This window comes from Stenella coeruleoalba (genome assembly GCF_951394435.1).
Source record: "Stenella coeruleoalba genome assembly, chromosome: 10".
Taxonomy (NCBI): domain Eukaryota; kingdom Metazoa; phylum Chordata; class Mammalia; order Artiodactyla; family Delphinidae; genus Stenella; species Stenella coeruleoalba.
Window position 1 is genome coordinate 101,116,268 of NC_137156.1, and position 19,993 is coordinate 101,136,260.

General features: G+C 49.9%; 1 protein-coding gene across 1 annotated transcript in view; it reads right to left on the reverse strand.

Annotated features, from left to right (window-relative positions):
* Window positions 1–19,993, reverse strand: part of FGD5 (FYVE, RhoGEF and PH domain containing 5) — a 115,709-nt gene that overhangs the window by 31,602 nt on the left and 64,114 nt on the right. Inside the window, exons 4-7 of the mRNA XM_079933023.1 lie at window positions 18,992–19,050; window positions 18,849–18,879; window positions 636–796; window positions 209–365 (exon numbers count right to left, since the gene is read on the reverse strand). Coding sequence (XP_079789149.1) covers window positions 209–365; window positions 636–796; window positions 18,849–18,879; window positions 18,992–19,050 — 408 coding nt within the window. The remainder of the gene's footprint in view (window positions 1–208; window positions 366–635; window positions 797–18,848; window positions 18,880–18,991; window positions 19,051–19,993) is intronic.

Sequence of the window (19,993 nt, forward strand, 5' to 3'; positions counted from 1 at the left end):
CTCCCCATGGCTGGTGCTCACGGAGCTGTCATCAATGGCCCAATAGGGGATGTTCTGGGTTTCCCCTCCTGCTGGGTCACCCTCTCCTCCCTACCCCCAGGTCTGCCCGTCTGCCCCACTAAGAAGCCCCACTGATTTGCATTAAGCCCTTCCATGCCCACCCCCACCCCTGCATCCTTAGCGGGTTCTTGGACTACCGACAACCCACCTCAAATTCTCGGACGGCAGCTGCTAGCCGGGGGGCATGGAGGCAGTTCTCACCCAGCAGACTCAGGTACCTATCAAACTGCTGGATGTGAGCGGCATGGTGCTCAAACTCCTGCTCCCGGGCCAGGAAGACATCAGCCACCTTCTGCTGGCTCTCCCTGCAGCCAAGGAGGGGGCGGACAGGACAGCAAGAACTCAGCCTTGTGACCACACGGTGTTGGACGGTGAAGGTTGGCATTGCATCCCCGGTGGGGATCCCAGGTCGACTCTCCCACGGTTGTTTTACTTTGGGTGAACGACCTAACCCCTCCGTGTCTCAGCTTCCCCACCAGTCAAATGGAGACACCATTTCACATGGTGGGATTTTTACCCCACCTCCTGCATTCCCCAAGGCAACGAGGTGGGGACGGGGGTCCGGGGCCACTCACCAGTGTGACAGCCTCTCCTCCAGCTCCTCCAGGATCCCCTGGTGAAGGTCGCGGATGGGTGGGAGCTCACTCAGGCCACGTCGCAGCTCCTCCCTGGCCAGCGTGTCCTTGCCCTCTTGGTCCATCTCATCCAAGGCCCCCATGACAGCTCCATGGAAATCCTGAAACCCCGAGAGGCCTGTTATGCATGAGTCGACTGGACTGAGCACAGTCCCCCAGGCAGCTCCTCCGCGGCTTTGGAGCCCTGGGTACATACTGATGGCACGGGACCTCACACCTGTGTCTCAGACCCTGTGAAATGGGGGTGACAACACGCACCTGGTGATCACAGGTAACTGATGCCCAAAGAGCCCCCCACGGCTCCCAGTATGGAGTAGGTTTAAAGCATGCTCATTCCTCCCCTTCCTTGTGGGACCTTGGGTGCACACTCTTCTTTTACAAGATGGGTAAGAAGTTGGGTAATTCCTTCTCTGAAGAAATATACAGCTCTTGCTTTACAATTACCCATCTCTGAAGAGGTTCATGGGCTGTTCTTTCAAAACAAAGTCTAAAGAAACTATAGGCATCTGCTCCCTGGTGTAAAAATGGTGAAGATGATGACTGTAAAAACATTCATGCGTAGTGCTAAGAAATCAGGAAGGGGTACAAAGCTGTCTTCCTACCCTAACACAGCTGTGTAAAAAATGAATAAAGGAAAAAGCTGAAAGGGGATGAAATGTAAACAGTTACAGTGTCAGGGGTATAGAATTAGGAATGATTATTTTCCCTTGTTGCCTCTGTTTTCTAAAATTTCTGTATCATGATTACATACTTTAACAATTAAAGTAAATTTAGGGAGTTCCCTGATGGCGCAGTGGATAAGACTCTGCGTTCCCAATGCAGGGGGCCTGGGTTCGATCCCTGGTCAGGGAACTAGATCCCACATGCATGCCGCAATTAAGAATTTGCATGCCACAACTAAGGAGCCCATGTGCTGCAACTAAGGAGGCTGCGAGCTGCAACTAAGAAGCCCGCCTGCCACAACTCAGGATGTCACATGTTACAACTAAGGAGCTGGTGAGCCACAACTAAGGAGCCCAAGAGCTGCAGTTAAGGAGCCTGCCTGCCACAACAAAGACGCAGTGTAACCAAATAAATATTTTTTAAAAATTAAAGTAAATTTAATAAACATTAAGATTATAAAGAATGTACGACTTCTTTCTCACAACAAAAATGTCTGATCTTGGGTTTCCCTGGTGGCGCAGTGGTTGAGAGCCCGCCTGCCGATGCAGGGGACACGGGTTCGTGCCCCGGTCTGGGAAGATCCCACATGCCGCAGAGCGGCTGGGCCCGTGAGCCATGGCCGCTGAGCCTGCGCGTCGGGAGCCTGTGCTCCACAACGGGAGAGGCCACAACAGTGAGAGGACCGCAAAAAAAAAAAAAAAAAAAGTCTGATCTTCAAATAAACATGCTCTTACATGAGACCCAGTACTACGGTTTTAAATACATGGACTATCCTGAAACCACCTTGAATCCTGAAGCAATGCACATCAGGTGAATCTCAGCATCAGCAGCCATGGTCCGGCCCAAATCCAGAAGGTGACGTCACCTTGTCAACATTCAGGAAGGACGACCACCCTGCCTGTTCAACTGCCTCCCTGATGGGGAACTCATTATGGGCAAGACAGTTAACCCCATTGCTGAATAGTTTTTACTGTTAGAAAAGTTTCTTTACATAGAGATCTGAAAAGGGAAAGTGCCTGAGAGGCAGGGAGGTGGATGGGGCAGACGGAGGCAAAGGTGGAGAGGGAACGAAGAGAGCAAAGAGAGCAGAGGGAGGGGTGCTGATGGAGAGAGCGAGACAGAGAACGGGAGGGGCAGAGACCCGGGGAGACTCTCTGGCTGCCCCGGAACATCTGTAAAGAGGCCACTGTGCTCCAGGAAGGGCAGCAGATGTGGAGGTTGCAAAGGTCCCCACTTCCTCAACACCTCACCCCGTCCTGCGTCCGGGAACGGCAGGAGGGACACGGGGAGGGCGGCCACCCTGGCTTGCACTCCCAAGGAGCGGGGATGAGTTGGTCCTGTCTGAGGCCGGCCCTAGCCAGCCCCAACACTCAGGTCGGAAACTGGGTGGAGAGAATGTGTGTCCTTAAGTGGAGGCCACACTCTTGAGCCATAATTAGAAACCGAATCGCATTGTACCTGAGCTACCAGAGCCTTTCCTGAAAGCAAGTTTAGGAGGATGGAGAAAGTATGAATGACAATGAAAGGGCAGCTAGGTGGGGATGGCAGCCAGCAGGTGGTGCTACTGAATTCTTATTTCTGCCCACAGCTGGCTCTGGGACACTTGGGGTCATCCTGAACCTGGAGGGGAGGTTTCTCTGTTGACCTTGACCTGGCATGGGAGGGCCCACCCACTCCTCCCTTCGGCGTCTCTGTGTTCACTAGGACCCAGTCTCCAGCCCTGCAGGGTCTTCTCAGCTGCGGCATCCCACAGAAAGAGAGAAAACATGCTTGATGAGGCTGATAACCCCTCCTGCCTGGCAGCTGGTGGACAGAGGACTTTAACACACCCCCTTATCGGCTCAGTGCCAGGTTCCAGCCCAGCTACCCCAGAAGAGGTCACGGGCAAGCTGTCAACCTATCTGAGCCTCAGTCTCCTCACCTGGAAAATGGGGATAACAGTACCACCAGGTATCTACAAAGTGAGGCTCCTGAGAGGCTCATCCTGATGTTTGAAACTGCTTTGTAAACTATAAAGCGCTATTCCTGCGGCAGCAATGGTTCAATTTTAGATATGACATCTTCAGAGCAGGGCCACATCTGTTGGTTTCCTCCCATGCTTCTGAAGTCCAGCAAAGCATGCGACACAGAGGTGTTTTATAATACTTGCTGATGGATGCACTGCAGCGCCCTTATTTACCAGAAAAGGAGAATGAGTCACAGGGGAGCCAAGACCCGAATAGGGTCACCCTGATACGCAGACCACAGTACACAGAAGGGGGTGGAGAGGGAGAGGGAGTGGGAACACGAAGGACAAGCAAAGACAAGGCTGATGGCTGCATTTGCATCACACTCCAGGGAGCTTAAATATTAATGGCTTTGCAAGCTGGCTTCTCATCTGTAATTAATTCTCACTCAATTGACTCAGTCCCAATGGGCAGGTCGGCCACCAACAGCATGACTCATTCCTTGAACTGGAGCACAATCGGAACCGTACAGACATCCTTTCTGCAAACTCGCATCGGCTGGAAGCGCGAGGGCCCGCCACCCCATCCATTGCTCCCTGAACGGTTTCTGCCATCACCGCACCTGGGGGCCTGGCAGCCACCACAGAGGGAGGAAGGGGGTAGAAGATCCGTGGTCCTCATCTCCTTATCACTCAACAAATATCCTGAGCGCCTGCTCTGCCCCAAGCCCTGAGGGGACAGTGGGAACAGGAGAGACGCTGTTCTGCCGTCAAAGAGTTTGCAATCTAGGGTAAAAGCAGTAGGGGTGTAACTGCTGTGACGGGAAAAACACAGGGGCTGTGCAGACCACGGGAAGGAGACCCGGCTTAGCACCAGGGAGGCAATGCCCACACTGAGACAAGAGGGGGAGTGTTCCAGGTGTGGGGACAGCACGTGCAAAGGCCCTGAGGTGGAGGAGGAACCGAGTTGGGTGTGGTTTGCGTGCCGTGGGTGTGTGCACGCATGCCGTGGGTGTGTGCACGCATGCCGCGTGCAGGATTGGAGCATGATGAAGCTGGAGGGTCAGACAGGACCCACCCCACAGGGCCCTGCAGCAGGCTTAAGGGACTTGGGTTTCATCCTGGGGTGGTGGGGAATCACTGAAGGTGCTAAGCAGGGGAGCAAAGTGACCAGGTTATCTGTCTTTAAAAGTTCACTTTGTTGGGAGAACAAACTGGAGATGGCTGGAGTGGGAGACCAGTGAGAAGGCTGTTCCAGTCGTCCAGAACAGGGGAGAGGCCAGGACCCAATGGTGCCATTGTGGGAGAGAGTGCACGGACCAGAGTCGGTAAGGAGTACAAAGTGACTGGACCCCATGCCTGCAGGGTCCAGCCCAACCCCCTGGGGCACCGGAGGCCTTCCTGACTCGGTCTACCCTCTCACATACGTGCCTCCCCAGCTCTGTGTGGAGTTCCTGTCCCAACCCTCGAGGGCTCTAGAGAACGAGGACGAGTCCTTGTCTATCTAGACGGTTGCCTCCATGTGACCTGGGGCAAGTCACTCCACCACCATGGACCTCAATCTCCCCCTCTGCTAAATGCGGACACACGTACCTCTGCACAGGGTTTGTGCAGACCTCCTTCTGTCATGTTTTAGGAAGATTCATTTCTGGGCCTTGCTTCTCCCCTAGACTGAGTGGTACTTATCTCTGTGCCCTGAGCACCCAGCCCAGGGCAGGTGCTCAACAAACAGCAACGCTGATGGTTACCGAACGCTTGCATTATTATTATTTCTATTTTACCAATAAGGGAATTAGGCCAGAAGGATTAAGTAACTCTCCCAAGGCCACCAGATGGTAAGATTTGAGCCCACGTCAGCCTGACTCCAGAACCCTGGCTCTTCCAGCTGCTTCACGCCAATTCCTCCTCTTATGACTGGCCCAGACAGGTAAGTGACTTGCTCAGGTCAAGGAGGGGAGACTGGAGCCCAGATCTCCAGAATCCTGGCCAGGGCTTTGCCCAACCTCAGAGACCCTGGGGCAGCCTCGGAGAGAGGCAAGGACGGCCTATGCCTCTGGAGCCCAGACGAGTCTCCTGGGAGCTCGCGGGGTTCCCAGGACCCTGCTCTGGACATGCCTGCAGTGGATGCAGGGACCTCACATTCAGGGGCCTGGTCCCCTGGCTCCTTTCCCCTTCTCCAAACCACTCATTGCATTTTCTGGGTGACATGGCATCTCCATTCTCTGGGCTAAACAGTTAGTGGGTGGCCAGAATGTCCTGCTCCTTGCAAGTGGTCAAACCACTGATGGTGCTGCCAGAAGTCAAGTGGACGCACTGGAATCCCATGAGTCCAAACGTACACCAACATCAACCTTGACCCACCTACGTTATAACTGCGCCCTGGCAGAAGCCGTGAGCTGTCCAGGGCACATGACTTCATTTGACCTGTGACCCTCCAATCACCAGAGGATACTTTGGAACCCTGAATATGTTTCTGTGGGGCACGCAAAGACTTTTTAAACCGTATACAAAAAGTACTAACCATACAGAAAAAAACTGTTAAATTGGACTTCACGTTAGAAGATGAATACGGAAAAATGGAATTTGGTTGTTCTGTGTACTACTCCTAATCTTGTTACTTTTCTATAAATTTTACTTTTCATTTCATTTTATTTTTTGCCATACCACGAGGCATGCAGAATCTTAGTTCCCCAACCAGGGATCGGACCTGTGCCCCTTGCAGTGGAAAGACACAGAACCTTAATCACTGGATCGCCAGGGAAGTCTCATGAATTATTTTAAAATTATTTTAAATTATTTTAAAAAGTCTAAGAATAATTTTAAAAGTAAATAAGATAAGAACAAAATGCTTAGGAATAAATTTAACAAAAGAGGCATAGAACATGTACTCTGAAAACAACAAAACATCACTGAAAGAAACTAAAGAAGACCTACGTAAATGGAAAGTGTCGCATGTTCACAACTTAATATTGTTAACAGGTCAGCACTCCCGAGTTGAAAGACAGATTCACATCAACCCCTATCAAGACCCAAGTTGCCTTTTTTACAGAAATTGACAAGCTGCCCTAAAATTCATATGGAGATGCAATAGCCCAAACAACCTTAAAAAAAGAACAAAGTTGGAAGACTCACACTTCCTGATTTCAAAACTTCCTATGTGGCTATAAGAATCAAGACTGTGTGGTAATGATGGAGGGACAGACATTTATATTAATGGAATAGAAATAAACCCTCACATTTACGGTCAACTGATTTTTGACAAGGGTGCCAAGAAAATTCAATGGAAGAATAATCTTTTCAACAAATGGTGCTGAGATATTTGAATATCCATATGCAAAAGAATGAATTTGGATTCCTTCTTTAGATCACACACAAAAATTAACTCAAAATCAAAGATTAAAGGTAAGAGCTAATACTATACGGGATTTCCCTGGAGGTCCAGCTGTTAAGACTTCACCTTCCAGTACAAGGTGGGTGGGTTCGATCCCTGGTCGGGGAGCTAAGATCCCACATGCCTTGTGGTCAAAAAACCAAAAAACATAAAACAAGCAGTACTGTAACAAATTCAATAAAGACTTTAAAAATGGTCCACATCAAAAAAATCTTTTAAAAAAAGAGATAATACTATAAAACTCTTTAAAAAATGAGAGTAAATCTTTGTGATTTGGGGCTAGGCAAAACTTTCTTACCTATGACACCAAAAGCACAAGCAAGGAAAGAAAAAATAGATCAATTAGAGTTCATCAAAATTTAAAACTTTTATGCTTCAAAGGATACTATCAAGAGAGTGAAAAGACCACCTACAGAACAGGAGGATATATTTGCAAGTCATGTATCTGATAAGGGACTTGTATACAGAATTACAATAAAAAGACAACCTATTGAAAGATGGGCAAAGGATTTGAAAAGACATTTCTCCGAACAATATATACAAATGACCAAGAAGCACATGAAAGGATGCCTAACATATTAGTCATCAGGGAAATGCAAAATCAAAGCCACAATGAGATACCATTTTGCACCCACCAGGATGGTTATAATTAAAAAGACATATAATAACAAGTGCTGCAAGGAAGTGGAGAAATTGGAAACATCATACTACAATGGTGGGAATGTAAAATGGTGCAGCTAACTTTGAAAAACAGTCTAGGAGTTCCTCAAAAGGTTAAAGAAAGGTTACCATATGGTCCAGCATACACTCCAAAGTATATACACTCCGAAGTATATACCCAAGAGAATGGAAAACGTGTTCATGCAGGAGTTTGCACATGGATGTTCACAGCAGCATTTTCATAACAGTCAAAAAGTGGAAAGAACCCAAATGTCCATCAACTGACGAACGGATAAACAAAAATATGGTATATCCACTCAATGAAATTTTACTTAGCCATGAAAAGGAATGAGTCAATGACACACACTACAACATGGATGAACCTTGAAAACATTAAGGTAGATGACAGAAGCCAGTGTCAAAAGACCAAAAATTGTATGATTCCGTCTATATAAGATGTCCAGAATAGGCAAATCTATAGAGAAAGAACTGCACTGGTGGGTGCCTAGGGCTGAAGGGGGTGATAACTCAGGGGTATGGAGTTTCTTTGGGGTGATGAGAATGTGCTAAAATTGACTGTGGTGATGACTGTATAACTCTGAATATATTAAAAAGTATTGAATTTTATGCTTTAAACAGATGAATTATATGGTTATGAGATTTATATCTGAATTAAGCTGTTGAAAAAACTGAATAGGGAAGCCACAGATTGGGAGACTATTCACAGTACACATATCTGAAAATGGACTCGTGTCCAGGATACTTAAATAGCTCCTACAAATCAAAAAGAAAAAGACAGACAACTCAATTAAAAAATAAGCCTAGGACATTTTTCAAAAGAGGATTTCCAAATGGCTAGTAAACAGAGGAAAGATACTCAATTTCATTAATCATCAGGGAAATGCAAATTGAAATCGCATGAGAAACCACTACACGATCAGCACAATGGCCATGAGTGAAAGGACTGACAGTGTGGGTATGCCGGCCAGTGCATGGAGAAAGCGCTAGTCCTACACATCGCGAGTCGGGGTATATATTGCTTCGACCATGCTGTAAACCTATTTGGCAGCTTCTAATAAAGCCAAATCTATGCTCACCCTATGACCCGACAATTCTACTCCTAGGTAAATATTGAGGAGAAATGAGTTCCCTAGAACATTCATAGCAGCTTCGTAATAGCCTCAACTGGAAACAACCCAAACGATGTTTAACAGGAGGATAGATAGACCAACTGTGGGAGATCCATACGAAAGAACACTGATACACGGAAAACTGGTATGTATCTCACATTACGTTGAGCTAAAAAAAGCCAGAGACAAAAGGAATACACAATTCATGATTCCATTCAGATGAGGTTCAGGAACAGGCTAAACCAACTGAACGTGATGGAAAGTAAAATCGTGGTACCCTCTGGGGGGATGACGTCGACTAGGGCAGGGCACAAGGTACCTTCTGGGATGATGGGGATGGTCTACCTGGGTGGTGGTTACAAGTGCACACACAGGCATGTATTAAAAATTTGACCCCCACCCTTGAGATGTGTGCACTTACCTGTAGGTAAGTTACAAGACATTTTTTAAAAAAGCAAAACAGTTCTCTGAGGCCCCTGGGGGAGTGAGGACACGCAAGAGCTCCCCACTGCTTTCACGCTCCTCCAAACCCCTCGCGGCCTCTCCTGCCCTCACAGCCAAGTCAGTCCGCTTGGCCGGTCGCTGACGGCCCTTCAGGAGCTGGCCGCGCTGGTCTCTGCAGCTGACGCTCATTCCTTTACACCAGTAGGGCTCCAAGCAGAGTGTGCATCCAAATCTCCTGCCCGGCTTATTCAAACCCAGCTTGCTGGACCCCAGCCCCAGAGTTTCCATTCAGCAGGTCGGGCGAGGGGTTGGATAATTTAACATTTCTTCCACGTTCCTTGATGTCGCTGCTGCTGCTGGTCCCGGGGCCACATTTTGAGAACTGCTGCTTTATAAGAATCCTCTTTCCCAGACTCCGTGTGTTTGTTCCGTGCCTCCAGCATCTGATCCATATCTTGCTCATCTTTCTTTCTTTCTTTAATAGACCTTTATTGGAGTATAATTCCTTCACAATACTGTGTTAGTTTCGGTTATACAAAGCTGCTTTCAAACGCCACCTCCATCATGAGGCCTTCCTGGGTTACTTCCGCAATCAGTCTAAGGGACTCTCAAGTGTCCTAGGGCCTCCAGAAATCCGGGGTCACAGCCTGAAGGGAGCCACCCCGATCTCAGAATGTCTCTGAAGTCTCATATTTTAGCTTAAAAATGAATGCATATTTTACATTATTCTCCAAAATATACCCAATTTAATTAATTTAAAATTTCACATCGAGAGCAAAGCGGAGGCTCTTAATAAATGTGCCGTGTTTATCCCGTGGTCTCAACTATGCCCCAGGCACCTACTGCACACCTGGGGCAGTGTAACCTGTATCCCAGCCTGAAAAGTAATGGCTTTACAAGGTTTTGCATTGTCAGGCTATTTACCTGCTCCGCATGTTTCTATTATCTTCCCTCCAATTAAGCAGAGAGCAGGTTGTGTCTACCCACTTTTGTTTCACCCTTGGATTGACCCGGCTTTGTTCACAACTGTGCTGAACAAAGCAAAATGTTTGCTACTTTCCCACTGGGTTCTCCATTTCAGGTGCAAATTGCAATCACCTGGGGAGCGTTTCCACTGGTTTCCATGACCAGGCTGCACTCCAGACCAATTAAACACAAACCTCTAAGGGTGGAACCCAAGCATCCATAGTTTTTTAAAGCCCCCGGGCCTGTGCGGAGGGAACTTACAGGATCACCTATCTGTGTGTCTCAAATGTTAGTACTGCCTGGAGGGTTCTGAAAACACAGATGGCCAGGCCCCACCCCCAGAGTGTCTGACTTAGCAGATCTGAGGTTCTGAGGTGGGATCTAAGACTATGCATCTCCCACAAGTTCCCAGGTGATGCTGATGCTGCTGGTTCGGGGACCACACTTTGAGAACCACTGATGTAGATAAGTCTTTCTCACACTGTACTCCATGGAGACCCAGGGCCAAGGAAGGTGGAGTCAGAGCCGACTTTGGCCTCCACCTGCCTCTGAACAAAAGTGCCTCCACTTTCATCCACTCTTCATACTGGCATTCTGAGTGAAATTCCTTTGAAAACAAGCTTCCATGGCTAAAAATGTCTGAGTCCCATCAGCCATCTCAGGGTGAGGCATCAAGGAGAAAGAGACTTTCCAAGGTCACACAGCAATTTCTTTTCCTGAACTGAATGAAATATAGAGGGAAGAGCCACACGCCTAGCACAGGAAACTCCTCTACTGAGATGTCCCCAACAGCCACCGAATTCGTACCTCCCCAAATGGGGAGCTCACCAACCCCCCTGGCACTTCAGGGGGAAAGCGAGCACATTTTCTCACACGCAACTGAAATCTGCTTCTCTCTTCTTCTCCCAAAGATCAATGTGCTCTCTGCCAGCAAAGACTGAGAAACAGAACCCCCCCAACCCCCGCCAACTTGATTAAAAAGTATTTCTTAGTGGGCAGGGGCTGCAAAAATAAGTAAGAGACAGCCTCGTTCCTGCCCCTGAAAAACAGCAAATCTTCCTGGCTATACATCAACTTCCCCAGCATGAGGCCGTCTGGGGGCTTAGTCTGGGTTAAACTTGTGGTCCTCCAGCATCGCCCCCTCCCACCAAACCCACCAGACCAACCTTCCCTACAACTCCCTCACTACATCTGCCCTGCTCGAGTCCTCAGGGCTCCCAAATTCCTATGTCTCCTTTTTGAAACACGACACATCCTGGCATTCAGGCTCTGCCTGAAGACCAGCTCTCCAGACTCTTCCTGTACACCCTACACTCCCCAAGCCCTCCCATCTGTACACTTGTTTCTGTGGCTGCTACCTGCCAAAAGGCCTGTTTCTACTTCCTGCCCATCCATGTCCATCTCAACACCTCCTCTTCCAGGAAGGCTTCCTTGACTTCATTCCTCCCACTCACACTGACTCCTCCCTCCTCGGGCTCCTTGCCACCTTACTGGACTGTTCCACATTTATTTGTCTCCTCCCCCTTCTCAGGGCTCTGGAGTCAAACAGCCCTGGCTCCACTTCTCACTGGCTGTGTGACTTTGGGTAAGTCACTCACCTTCTCTGGGACTCAGTTCTGGATCCATCAAACCATGTGAGAAATATTAACTGAGCACAAACTATATGCAACTAAATGAGCTAACGTATGTAAATTGCTAAGCACACATAGGAGCTCAACAAATGCTCTATGGCTGGGTGAGAAAAGAAGGGACTAGGGGGGCCAAACTGACAGCACACCAATTTAGATGAATAAACTCAGAAAGTCGCCGAAAAGTCCCTCTAGATCCTCTGTTTGCCCCAGTCATGTCAGCACCGAGGCCACAGCCAAATTAAACTCCTACGTGCTGATAAGGAAGGGCTTCTGAATGACTCTCCTCTTTCTCCGAGCAGTCTGAGAAGTCGGGCTGTGTCCTGGGGTGCTCCTTACGCCCCTGACACCCTTTCCAGCGGTTACCACCGCTGAGAAAAGCAGGCGGTGCTGTCAGTGGGAGGGGCACAGGGAGGATCCATGAGCCTCTCCCTGCCCTTCTGTACCATGTCTGCCTAATACCCCTCCCAAAGTCCTTTCACCCCTTCATAAAAGCCTGCCAGTCGGCAGGCTCTCCCCTCCAGGGCACCTCCTTCCTCCCAGGATCCCTGAGAGCCCTCTCCTGACACTGCACCCTCCCTCGGGGAAATCTGAGCCTCTCCTGGAGCTTCAGTTAACTTCTCTACACTTGACCGCTTCTGGTGCACATCCTGCACCCAGCTGACCACTAGCACGTCCTTCCCCAAGACCCCCTCCCTCGACTTAACCCATCATCTGCCCCCAAGCCTAGCCTGACCCCCTCCAGCACTTGCTGTCTTAGTGAGTCAGCAAGTCAGCAAGCCAGAAATCTGGGGTCAGCCTGGAGCCTGCCCTCCCCCTCCCACACTCGACGGCCCACCAGTCCCAGGCACACAGTCCTCAAATCTGCCTGCAGCACCGCAGCCCACTCTCACTCTTGCTAGAATCACCCAACGGCCTCCCACGGACCTTCAGCGGATCAAACCCAAACCCCAAGCATGCCTCGCGGGCTCTCCGGGCTCTGCCCCGGCTGTGCTGGCCTCAGCGCTCACCGCTCTCTTACTCACAACGCTCCAGCCAGGCTGAACTTCTTTCCGTTCCCAATCACACCATTCTCCAGCTGGCCTCTGGGCCTTTGTACATGCTGATCCCTTTGCCAGGTGCAAGCCTTCCTCACTGCTCCCCACCCAGCTAACTCATCCCCATCCTTCAAGTCTCAGCTTAGACACGTTTCCTCTGGGAATCCTTCTTGGACCCCCAGAGGCCTGGGGCGGGTACCTCCCCTGAGCCCCTGCAGCCTTTGGGTGCCCCCCACCACTGTATTAATATTGTTTCCTTCATGCCCACTTCCCTCCTGGACTGTCAGTTCCTGGAGGGCAGGGCCCTCCCGCTTATCATTCCTCCATAAGTCCCCCGTACCCACCCCACAGGAGGTTGCTCAGGAAATAATTTTGATTGAAGAAATGGTAAGAACTGACCCCGCCATCATTTATTCATCAGGCATTTACTGAGCACTGACAGCATCCCAGGCATCACAAACCACTGGGGATGAGATCTGACAAGAGCTTTGCCCTCAAGCAGCTCCAAGTCTAGTGAGAGAGGCAGACAATAAGCAAGCACCTAAAAGCCCTGAAATGCACGAAGCGAAGCAGACAGAACTGAAGGGAGACATGGAGGACTCAACACCCACAGGTGGAGACTTCAACATCCCACTCTCCGGGACGGACGGAAGACGAGACAGAGAATCACAGGGTGCAGCAGACTTGAAGAGCGCTACCATCACCCTGACCTCAGTGACATCTACAGAACACCCCCCACACACATCCTTTTCAAGTACACACGGAACATTCTCCAGGATATACTATATGTCAGGCCATAAAACAAGTCTCAATAAATTTAAAAGGGAAACGGGGGAAATTCACAAGTATGTGGACACTAAATAATTTTAAATAACCCATGGGTCAAAGAAGAAAGCACAAAGGGAATCAGAAAGTATGTGAAAGTGAATGAAAATAAAAACACAATATAACAAGTAAACAAACAGATAAATTCGATCATTTCAGATAGTAAAAGATGCAGTAAAGAAAAGAAAATGAAGCAGGAGGGAGCACAGAAGACAGGAGAGCTGCGGTTCCCTGCCCTCTCTGCATCCCCACCCTTGTCACGGCCTCATCGCAGGGGAGAGCACATCCCTGTCCCTTGCCTCTGGGCCTGGCCATGACACTTGCTCTGTCCAAAGCCACGTGGGAAAAAGCAACGATGCGCCAGTTGTGAGCGTGAATTTTAGGAGCCCTCTGGTGTTTCTACTTGCTCTCCTACCATCACTCTGGGAATAGCCTCCCCCGAAGAACCTGCTGTACCTTCAGACTGGGCCCCAGAATAAACACACAAGAAATACAGCTGCTGACTTGAACCCAACTTTGACCGCATGACTCCCAGTTGACCCAGTTTCCCTTGCAACTAGGAGTGCCAAATGAGATGAAAGCAGAAGTTGTCCAGCGAGGCTTTCAGGAAATTGGTCTCAAGTAGACTAACTCAGCCAGGAGCATAACCTTTTGATTCCCCCCATTTCCTTCTTCCTGCCTGGGACATAGATGTGATGGCTAGAATACAGCAGCCATCCTGTATTCATGATACTCCTCCCACTGAATGGTGAAGACTATGTTCCCTCCCCTTGAGCGAAGGTGGACTTTTGTGACTGTCTCAACTAACAGAGTGTGGTAGTAGTGGTGCTACTTTTATGACCTGGCTTTGTCCAAGGCTACATCATAGAAATGTCACGTACTTCCTCCTGGCTCCCTCTTGGGACACTCATTCTTGGAATCTAACCACCATGCTGTGAGGAAGCCAAAACCTGCCCAGGCAGAGAGACTACCAGTAAGTGTTCTGGCCGCCAGCCCAGCTGGGGTCCCAGACAATAGCCAGCACCGAGCAGCAGCTGCTGGTGTGAAGACACCTCTGGTTGATTCCAGCCCCTGGTCATCAAGTCACTCCTTGATTTTAGTCTTCTCCAGACATCATGGAGGACAGACACACTCTCCCCACCTTGCCCTGTCCAAATTCCTGGCCCGGAAAATCTGTGAACATCATAACATGGTTGTTTTATGCCACTAAGTTTTGGGCACCACCTTTGAGAAGCTGACACTTGAACTGAGACCAGAATGAGAAGGAAGAACTTGGCTGTGAGAAGAGCAGGGGCAGGACATGCCAGTGGAGGAAAGGACAAGTGCAAAACCCATGCAATGTGACTGCGTTTGTAGCACCTGAAGGACAACAAGAAGGCCAGTGAGGCTGGGGTGCAGGAAGGAGAAAGTGGTCAGAGGAAAGGGCGCAGACGTGGATGAGGATCAGATCGCATAGGGCCTCTTGGGTGAGGAACCTCCTCCTGGGGTCTCAGATGGCGACAGCTTCCACAGTCACCTCTCCCAGTCAGCAGACTGGCTTATGCACAGGCCTACAATGCTTCGGCCCAAAGGAGGGACCCATGGTAGGAATTTTCTGCAACTGCTAGTGACACGGAGCAGGACCCTATGGTCCTTGCCCACCCCCTACCCCACGTCCTCAGTCTGCCTTTTGTCTGTGGAAAAATTTTGGCCAAAGAATAAGTTTAATCAGAGAAATGAGAAAATGCAGAAACAAATGAAAACAGTCAAAGGAGACCAAATAATAATAGTTTAGTCATTAAACATAGTCAAGGACCTTTAGTTCCTTAAGGGCTATAGATAATATCCTGAGCCATATCCTGTGAGCTGTCTTATAGATACTAAAATGCCCACCAGGTGGAAGAAGTGAATTACATCATGACCAGGCTGTAGCCATGACATAAGCTGCCACAATTCCGAAAACTGGCCTCAAAGAGATGGAAACAAACCGAACCTGGAACTGAAGATTAACTGTACCTAATACAATCAAGATGCTGCTGGTCAGACCACTGAAGACCAATTTCAAGATGACTGTCAGAGCTGACTGTGCTGTTTCTGCGTGTAGCCCCCTCCCTGTGTCTATAAAAGCTCTTGCCCCCGACTGTCAGTGGTGGGTAGTCGGCCTTTGGATAGGCGTCCGCACTGTGCCACTGCCCACCCCAGTTGCCAGCATCCAAAATAAAGCAAACTTTCCACCAACGCGGCCTCTTAATTGGCTTTTGAGTGGCGAGCAGCCAGACCGCACTTTTGGTTACGCTAGGAGAGGGATTTGTTTTAGATGACAAAACAAGAGAATTAAAGGTGTCTAGGGGCCACACCAGTTTAAAATCTCCAATGACTCATTATATGCAAGGAAAAGCAGGAGGCTTCTAGCTTGGCATTTTAGGTACATCTCAGTTTGGTCCTAACCTTGGTTTTGGACCCATCACTTGACCCACTTGGAAACCTGCCTTTCCAAACGTATCCATGTTCTAACGACGTGTGATGGTGCCCTGTTCTCCACACATATCACGTTCCTTTAGGCCTGTGAGTGTTCTTATGCTGACGACCTGCCCTCCTCTACCACCTTGGCCTGGTGGCTCCCTCAAAGTCCATGTCAGTGGCACCTCTTCCGCCAACTTTCCTGGATACCCCAAAGGGGAATAAGCCTCTCTGCCCCCCATGCTCGTGCAGACTTTTGCACAAATTATACTTACCACAGAGTAGCACAACTGTTCACATATATAGTTCTCCTCCCCACCTCCAACCTTTCCCTCAACAGAAAAAGGAGACCTACTCAAGGGCAGGTTGGGGGCCTTTTCCCTCTTTGGGGATCCAAGGCCTATCTCAGTGTCTACGGTGTTGTAAACATCCTGTGATGTTCTGTCCAGAAGGAACGGGTAAGTCAGATAGATAGATGGATGGATGGATGAACGGATGAACGGACAAATGGATGAATGGGTGGACAGGGAGTTTGATGAATGACTGGCTGGCTGGATGGGTGGATGGACATATCATTAGGTGCATGGACAGATGGAAGGACAGATGAGTGGGTGAAAGCCTGGCTAGATGAGTGGATGAGAGATTGATCATACACACAGGTGGGCAGGTGGATGAATACATTTATGACTGGGTTCAAGGAAGGATAGAGCAAGTCTTTAAACCAGAAGTCAGCAAAATTTCCTGTAAAGACATGATAAGTATTTCAGGCTTTGTGAGCCACATATGGTCTCAGTCATATACTCTTCTTTGCCTTTTTTTTCACAAGTGTTTAAAATATGTAAAATCCATTCTTAGTTAATAGGCTGTAGAAAAACAAGATCTTGACCATGAGAATGCACTTCTGGATGACCAGAAATTTTATGAATCCCTGAGGTAGCGCTATCTACCATTTGACAAACACAAAGTTGAATCCCTAACACAGAAGGCCAGAGGCCATCTCTGTCGCCCTCTCAACAAAAGCACGATGGAGTCGAGGACTGTTCTAGCTGGGGAGGTTTAAAATGCACAGCTGGACCCTTCCCACCACCGGACAGCCTTGGAATTTCAAAAGCAGCGGATCTCCACAGAGAAATTCTGAGAGTACCTGCCAACCTTAGCAATCAGACACAGACCCAGGGAGGGGAGTGGTGGAGAACGTCCCAAAGTCTGTGGTCTCCTTTGGACTAGTGTCCCTGGCTAGGACTTGGAGTCACATTGGGGCATTTCTGCCACTTCTATCCCCATAAGCACTAACATCACAATGTAGCTCCAGGCCACAATTTCCCACAACTAGCTTCTGAGTTGCGATTTTTTTTTTTTATGGGCTCTTTTTTTCCCCTCCTCAGGATATTATTATGGATTACCAGCGGCTTCAGCATCTTTCCAACTGGCAGGAAGCAGTGCAAACAGAGATGGAAGTTTCCCAGTTAGAACCCTCTTAACAAAGTCATAAAACAAAAAGGCGCAGCCCCTCTGTCAAGCTGCCAGCTCAGAAGCAAGGGAGAAGCATTACAAAAGGGAGAGTGATGCTTCCTGCCGTGCTGGGGCCACTGCGCTTCACACCTGAGGGCTTTTGGGTTTAATCACCCACACAAAGTTCTCAGCCTGAAGGGCAAAAATGAGGGGCTGGGAGTGCAGGGCCAGAGCAGTGCTCTAGCCCCCCTCTCCCGGGGACCTGGGTGCCTCTGTTCACATGGCAACACGACACCAGGGTGATGTCACCGAGAGGGACCTCAGCAGGATTCGACCAAAGACCTGGCTTGGTGCTGGTGCTCCGCTGCCGGCAGGAAGGCCCCTGCCCCGAAGAGCTCCAAAGGCAGAGGGGACACGTGACTAACACAGGACGGCAGCGCAGCAGGAGTCAGGAGACCTGGGGCTTCCTCCTGGCTCAGCCACCGAGGGGCACTGGCCTTTGCATCACCACCGACAAAACGCTCAGCATGGACATTCCCAGTTCTGACATTCTTGGAAAGACACAAAGACGAATCAAAGCAGCACGGGACCAGGTGCCAGCCTACGAGGAGACTGCAGATGGCTTAGACAGCCCAGCCGAGCAGGGAGCGGTCACGAGGGCCTTTATGGGACAGATGCCCTCACTTCCCACATCTTTGCTGCACCCTCTTCCCTTGCCCTTCCTATGACTCAGCCCCAAAGTCACCCCCTCCGGGAAGCCTGCCTACATTCCCTGAGGTTGTCAGTCACTCCCCTTTGCTCTGGATAATTACTCATTCACCAATCTGTCTCCTTCGCTGGCCAGATTGCCCCTGCAGAAGGGACCTGTCTGATCCGACTTTCCATCCCCAGCTCTTGTCACACAGCAAGTGTCCAAAAAACGTTCACTGAACTGAATTGAACTGACTGCACAGGGAGACCTTCCAGGCAGTCTGGCAGGTTGTGAAGGGTGGCAGTGCCAGAAATCCAGGCAGTCCCCAGTCTGGCCTCTTTTCCTCTGAAAATCCAGAGGATTCCCCTGACCCCACCGGCTCAGGTGTTATTGTCCCAATACCAAGGTGACTGAGAAAGTCTCTTGATACCCCAGCTGCCTGGTCCTTGTGCAAACACACCACCTTCTCCACATAGACCTAAACATACAATGAGCGCACACACCTGTACACACACACACGCACATGCATGTCCCCACCCCACACACCTGAACTTGCACACACACAGCTATGACCCAGAACTACATCTGTCCTCCTTCTGTCTTCTTCAATGAGAGGGTCGAGGAGACCGCAAACATCCTTCCAGAAACCTCAGCACGTCCCCTATGTACCCTCCACTCAGGCAGAGGGTAGCTCCATGGAAAGAGTGTGCTCTTCGCCCCCTGAAGCACACGAAGCAGGAGACAGACTTCCCTGAAAAGCTTCGGTGCACAGGTGCCTCTGCTTGTGGAAAGCACCTCTGTCTCCTCATTGCTTTTCTGCCCCTTATATCACAGCCTTGTAAAAGGGCGATTCGTTTTGGACAATTAAAGTGATTAACTCACCAGATGTAGGTGCTGGAGCATCTCCACGTATCTGCAGGGGGAAAGAGGTTTGAGTGTGCATTAATTCTCATTCTGTAGAAGCCGGGGAGGGGTGATGTTCTGTTAACAAGCTCAAGGCCACAGGCAGCTGCTTGGGGACTCACGCTTTCTCTGAAGACAGCAGTTCCTGTGCTATGACGTGGGCTCTGGACTGTCCGTCCACCTGTGGGAGGAAACAGAGCCATCAGGAGGGACGGTACCCATGGGGGCAGTAGAAGGGGAATCCCAGCTCCACAAGCTTCAGTCAGGTTTATAGAAGGACCATCACGCTGCCGGAGGTGAATTCCACAGGCTTCTCAGGCCACCCCGGCACTCACTACCTGTGTGATCTTCAGCCTCGCCGCACCCCGGCTGCCTCATCTGTAATGTGGACATTAACAGCATCTAGTGCTCAGCCCAGTGCCTGCTGCGGCCTGCATGCTCGGCCGCCCTCACACCCACGCAGACTCTGCCCACAGCCCGGCAGGTTTTGAACAACCTGCGGTTCTCTGTGCCAAGCGAGCTCTCCTTGCTTTTTTACATGCTGTCACCTCAGTGTACTCTTCCTTTCTCTGCCTGGCCACCTCCCAGTTATCCTTGGAGACTTAGCCATGATGTCTATCACTTCCTCCGAGGAGCACTCCTGATCCCCTCCCCGAACAGGCGGGATTAGGTGTCTTTTCTGGGCAGCCCCCTCTCAGGACACCGATTACATCTCCCCCTGCAGGCAGGCACCGGGAAGTGCACCTCTGCAGGACAGTGCCCAGCCTGGGGTTGGTCCTCTTTTGTTACTGAAAGAATGAACGAGGGAATGAATGAATGAATGAATGTTCATACCACTTGGGAAGCACTGACTCTCCTGGCTAACCTCAGAAGGTGAGCCATTTAACCCATCTGAACCCCAGCCTCCGCACCTGTGAGATTCGACAATAACTGAGATTTTGTCTATAAACAGGAAGGATGAGTGGGGGCCGAGGCAGAGGCCCGGGCCTTCTGCCACGAGCAACCCTTGTGGCCCCAAACCTGCCGGATATCAGACACACCGCGGTGTATCCGGAAGAGCAGAGACACTGTGGGGCAGTGACAGGACAGATGGGGAAAGACACTGGGCCTGTGCAGGCGAGGCT